At 41.6% G+C, this 6,145-nt stretch overlaps 1 protein-coding gene across 1 annotated transcript; it reads right to left on the bottom strand.

Annotated features, from left to right (window-relative positions):
- Positions 1–228: 228 nt before the first annotated feature.
- On the bottom strand, positions 229–4,370 carry LOC131218990 (uncharacterized). The gene is made up of 2 exons (XM_058213928.1): positions 4,221–4,370; positions 229–2,095 (listed from the first exon to the last, which is right to left on the bottom strand). Exon 2 carries the CDS (start codon positions 1,912–1,914, stop codon positions 778–780), a length of 1,137 nt encoding a protein of 378 aa, XP_058069911.1. The 5' UTR covers positions 1,915–2,095; positions 4,221–4,370; the 3' UTR covers positions 229–777.
- Positions 4,371–6,145: the final 1,775 nt, after the last annotated feature.

Genomic DNA, 6,145 nt, shown 5'->3' with positions numbered 1-6,145 from the left:
GAAAACAAAGGGTCTCTGGTGATTTAGGTAATGTTCATTTTTTTTGGGCTAGAGACTTTATATAACAAGCTAGTTAACCAAACTTTGATAACAGATTTCAACCCCAAGTGGCATCAAAGTGCACGAGCATGTATGTTTCAATTAAATTGTAGATAGCCCCAAAAAGATACATGCAAGAACAACTTATTTGAGGTCAGCCCTTCATATGGTTAAAGAGGGTAATAACAATGGCAGAAACTCTGAAGATAAAGCTTTATTTACACCCACTGTTTCAATACAGTAAACAAGCAACAGATATCAGTAAGAACCTAAATAACTCATAGATACTTAAAAATTGAGTAAGGAGATTTACATTTTACTGTCAGAGAGCAGACCCCACCACCACTAGATCATGACCACTGATAATCATGCCCAATCTGTTACACTGTTCCAAACCTTCAGTAGGCATTCCCAACTTATTTTCCCCCAAAAGAGCTTGTAAAAAATGATCATGGAAGAAACTCAAGATCCACCCTTAAAACAGTGAATTTAGAACTCACAACATTGCCACCACCATAACAATTCCTGGCCCACCAAAAAATCCCATGTGGGTTGTGACTGTGCTGGCCGACATGTTGATATATTACTTCATAATTGCCTGTTGAAGTTAAATAGGAGAATACTTGCAGCATGATTCATGACTTCGGAAGGACATGACATGTGGATCCATGATGTTTATAATCATAAAGGCTTCACTTTCCATTACGGGGTCTTAAAACATAAACTTAAACCACTAGGCTATTTCTCAGATGTACTGAAGCATATTTTTTCAAGCTGAATTGACCAATCCTCACCAAGTAGCTGAGGATTTAACTCCATTGCTACCCGAAAATCAAGTAATGATGCCGAAAAGCAATGATCTGATCTTTGTACATATCTATCTGCCAAGATACCATTCACACCAGGTACCGGCCTGCAATTTACCTGCCTTGTCTGTTCCTGACTGCACCTTGCTCGTCCTATTTCCAGACAAGGCTTTATCAACCTCCTCAGATACGAATCCAATCCATTGTTTAACAGATTAATGCAATCAACCGAAATGCCAAGACCGTCAACCTGTAGCTTCCGCTCCAAACGTTCCTTCAGAGTTCTCGCATCGGGCAACTCAGAACTGTTATAACAAGTCTGGGGAATGTCTTTCCTTGGGAGATGAAACGCACCCAAGCTGTTACGGAGAGCTTTATGTGCACCAGCAGAACTAATTAAAATGCCGAGAGGTGCCCTGACAGGGCTCCTGCTTTGAATGCACGGGCTTCCTGGTGCTTGTTCGACCTCTTCCCCATCTTCTACAGAGGCAACTTCAACTAGAGCTTTGCTGCCGATAGATATGAGTTCTTGAGGCCTTCTTAAGTCAAAAGAATTGGCAGTGGTATTTGCATTTTCAACAGCCTTTGTGATCAATTCGTCATACATGGCGCCTTGATTCTTTTCATAGAGTCCGAGAGGACTCCGGTGGTCTGTAAACTTGCGATCGTGAGCATTTGTAGACCTTCCTTTGCGAGGAGATGAAGGAAATGCATCTCCGCAAAGAGACTGTAAAGTTCTTGAATATCCATTTGCAAATTTCACATTTGAGGAACCTTCTTCTTTGGTTGGATTGGCAGGGGGTGCCTTGGCAAGGGATGCATTCTTGAGAATGGAAGCAATAAACCGGTTGTGGAGTGTGATATTCTCCCTCCCAATTGTCATAAAACATAGCTTATCAAACTCGCGCTTGCTGATTTTAAGGCTGAGGAAACTCCTAAGGTGATGGAGGTATTTCTCGGCCCTCTCATGCCCTAGTTTCCTAACAATCTGAGCTTTGAGATCAACAGTATCAATTCGAGAGGATTGCCGGCTGGGCGGCATTTCAACTTCCGAATAGCATACAATCATGAAACTGCTCCTTACCAGACCCTCCCACTGCTCTTCATTATGACCCAGAAAAATTCATGAAAGAAAGGCAACCTTCTTGTTACAAACCGCAATAACTGTAGCTTCGGATCTCTGTAACTTTTCAGGAAATTACAGCACAAGTAGCACACAATTCCTCTTTTTCTTAGCTGGGGGATGAATACTGGAGAAAAGGAACAAAACCCACAAAAGAAATCAGCTTAAAATGTGATTTTAGGCATGAGTTGCCAACTGTTTGGACAAACTACCAAATCAGCTTAAAATGTGACTTTAGACACCAACTACCAAATCAGCTTAAAATGTAACTTTAGACATGAGTTACTAATGATCTGGACAAATTAACAGTGTTTTGCATTTGAGCCGAGCATTCCAGAGAGGGGGGAATACAGGGCCCTTCTTTCAGGGATTCAGATCATTCATTCATTGGCACTACAGTTGATGGGCGATGGACCAACCCCCTCTAGCTGCAAATGAAGAGGTAGCCATTTTTGCATCTAATCATCCATTTCCAGGCATTGGTTGGATGGGATCATCCTATGGAGGAATTTCATGCAATGTTACCCATCCATGGCATGGCCAATTGGATGAATGATATTGGTCACCAAAAGGGGCCCCACCTGTACAGAGCTTTGGACCAAAAGAAAACTTTGGTAATTAAGGCCAAGAGTTGTACATTCCTTCTTCACAAGTTCATTCAACTGAATATATCCTACAAACCTTCAATCATTTTATGGAAAATTGCAAGGAAATCAGAACCAAAAATCCATTTTATCGTGGTAAATGAAATTTGAAGAACAAGAAACAATCCCACATAGAAAATCCACTTAAAAAAGGCTTTAAGTGATGTATTACACGGTACTCGGCCCTACCCTAATAGTCATTACTATCATCAGGCATGTATATTCAGGATGGGTTGGGCCCCTCTTTGAATGATCTAGATCGTTCATCTGGGAACCCCACATTTTAAGGGTGATGGACTGAAAATCTCCTCCAGCAAACACCCAACCATCTGACCAGAAAAGAGATTGCAATTGCAAAAAAAATCCATTGGCTAGATCTTTTTCTAACCACCATTTGCAGGCCCACTATCAGATGGATAGGATTGTGTAATTGGGTGGATTTTGTTCGGGGTTGCCCAACAGATAAATTGTCTTGATCACCAAAGAGTGGGCTCCACATGTACAGAATTCTAGCCCAATTGGAAATTTTGGCAACTCAGACTAAGCTTTGTTTATTTCCTCTTTAGAAGTTCATGTGAGATATCGCAAAACCCTCAATCATTTAGCAGCCCAAAAAAGAAAAAAGAGTACAAAATACCTACTGTTTCTAGCAAGAGAGATGAAAGCTAAAGAAAAGGAGCAAAGCAACAGACAGAGACAGTCAACTGAAAACAAGGTTTTGGAAATTGAGGCATTGCACAATGCTCGGATCTACTAGCACATTCATCAGGCCATGTGTTCCATGCAGGTGGTGCCCATCTTTCAGTGATCCAGATCATTCATCTAGGAGGCCTACAGTGGATGATCGATGGACTGAAAATCTCCTCCATTGAACATCCCAGCCATCTAACTGTTGAAGATCTTGCCATTGCGTATGGACCAATGGCTAGATTTCCCTTTCAAACATATTTCAAACCAACTATCACATGGATAGGAGTGTTCAACAGCTAGAGTTTAATCCACCGCCGCCCATCCACCGCGGGGGCCCACCACATGAACAGTCTTGATCACCGAAAAGCGGGCCCCACACACTTAGACTGCTGATCAGGAGAAATTTCTATCAATTCCATCCAACCGTCGAATATGTCCTCACAGAAGTTCATTGAACTGATTAAATCCCACAAACCCCCTCAGCCACGGAGAAAAAAGATTTAAAAAAAATCCGTGACAGAATTCTTCAATTTTCTAGTTGGAGGGATGAATTCCCAAAAAAAGGAAGAAAACCCACAAAGGAAATCAGATCAAAACACGGTTTCAGAACTTCATTCAGCTGATCAAATCCTACAAAGCTTTCAATTCAGACCAACAAACAACAGAAAAGGGCAGAAAATAAGAACCCAACAGCTAGAAAGAAAGAAAGAATCTGAGATTGGTATTTTCTTTCTTCTGATCCCATCAAAGGAAGTAGTGAAATTTCAAACGAAAATAAGCAAAATTGCAGACTGGAATTTGGATTGTGCATCAAACCCACTTCCAATTTGGCACGAATAAAGAATTTAAAGAGAAAATAGAAAGGAAAAAATGTATTGAAAAATGGAAAAAAGGAGATGGGTGAGAAGGAAAACTGACCTGGTTTGAAGGACGGTGGTGATCGGATTGACTGCAGCTGTTCGAGAGAGAGAGGAGGCTTTCTTTTTCCGACTGCAAGAGTATACACCGAGGGAGCACCGAAGTACGTTGCTCCAGGGTACGCGTGGGTTATCTGAACCGTTAAATAGATACGTTCCGTAACTATCAATAAAACAATTCCTGCCAGGACATGGATTGCGTCCTGCCGCCGCCAGAACGGACTCGGTCCAGGCAGGTGCTCTGTGGGGCCCACTCAGAATGTATGGGTTTTATCCATGCCGTCCATCCATTTTGCTATATCATTTTAAGCATGTGAGCACAAAAATTAAGCAGATTCGAGACTCAAGTGGACCACACAGCGGGTAGGCCAACCATCAAAACCACTGATTTCAATGGCCAGTAATAACCACTGATTCATGTAGTGTGGTCTACTTGAGCCTTCGATCTTCTACCCTAAAATGATACGGCAAAATTGATGGACAGCATGGATAAAACTCATACATCACCGTGGGCTCGACAGAGCCCCTGCTTGGACCGAGTCTGTCTATGTGGAGGAGGCAATCCATTTCTGAAGCGAGGCATGTGGGTTTGATCTGGGTCGATCGTCATGTGGGCCCACTGCGAACTTGCTCTAGCCCAAAAACCAGGTGAGGGTGATAGTATGAGAAAGCCCAATGCGTAGAAAAAGATGAGCAATGGTACATATTCTACAAATGTGTGGCCCAATTGATGAGTGGACTGGATTGATTTATGGGTCCGAGCATGCTAGTTTTTGACCGCATGATCATTGGGCCAGATTACGACAGAGGCATTTGTGTCGTTGTGGAGCCCATCTCTTGAATGCTTCGGACGAGAAGAGGTGTAATTCAGTTGGTGCTCCGGCGATGCAGTTTAAGAGCGATCTTTCCCTTGGCCTTTCGGAACCTTCTTAGTTACTCGTTGGGTCAAAACACACGTGCATTTTAGTGAGGTGGGCGTATCTATGGCTTCTTGGGTTGTTTTTGTCTCTCTTTGATTTAAAAGAGTAGGAAACATCTGGGCCACCTGATGGAAAGCTCAGATCTCACTCACGTGTGCCTACGTGAGGAAAGACGAGGCTTCAAAGTATTTGCACAAATAATGCAAAAAAAAAGATGTTTGAGGAAGTTCCATATTGAATGGAATTGCAATATATATATATATATATATAGAGAGAGAGAGAGAGAGAGAGAGAGAGAGAGAGAGTCATGATCACCTTGCGCATGTGTGCACCTTTGCACATGTGTCATGGGATCCCATGAAACCTCAAGGAACAAATTTTCACCATGATCTAAAATTCTAGTGGGACATAGCAAAGAGAAATGCAAATTAAAGGAGGAAACCGTTTCTGTTTTCATGGCCCACTAAAGTTTTGGATCAAAGTAAAAATTGGGCTCGGATGGTTTCATGAGGTATGCTTCACATGGAGTGCTCATATTTTGGAGTTATATCACATATGATGTATTCTAAAAAAAGTTAACACGAGTTCCATGTCATTTGGTGCGCATGTGAGCATTTGGATATATATATATATATATATATATATATATATATATATATAGAGAGAGAGAGAGAGAGAGAGAGAGAGAGAGAGAGAGAGAGAGAGATGCTCACCTTCGTACCTTTTTAGGTAACACCTTTGTGTTATGGACACAAAATTTGAACGCCGTATATGATGTAGCACCCTGTGAAACTTTCAACACCTAACTTTTAACCTAATCCAAAACTTTATAAGCCATTGCGAAGAGAGGCAAATCAAGGGAGGAAACTGTTTCCTTTTGCTATGGCTTAAAAAGTTCTTATGAGTTTTTGTGAGAACTGGTTCCCAAGTGAGCATTTCGAGATATACACACACATAGGGATCATCATATATCACTATAGAAGAATGTTGTTGATTGGATTAACTT

The sequence above is a fragment of the Magnolia sinica genome, chromosome 11 (genome assembly GCF_029962835.1).
Source record: "Magnolia sinica isolate HGM2019 chromosome 11, MsV1, whole genome shotgun sequence".
In the NCBI taxonomy this organism is placed as follows: domain Eukaryota; kingdom Viridiplantae; phylum Streptophyta; class Magnoliopsida; order Magnoliales; family Magnoliaceae; genus Magnolia; species Magnolia sinica.
Note: the sequence above shows the minus strand (reverse complement) of the source record. Positions and strands in the feature narration are given on the sequence as shown.

Excerpts from the sequence above, each read along its gene's own strand:
- LOC131218990 (XM_058213928.1), bottom strand. The coding sequence starts at position 1,914 with ATGATTGTATGCTATTCGGAAGTTGAAATGCCGCCCAGCCGGCAATCC.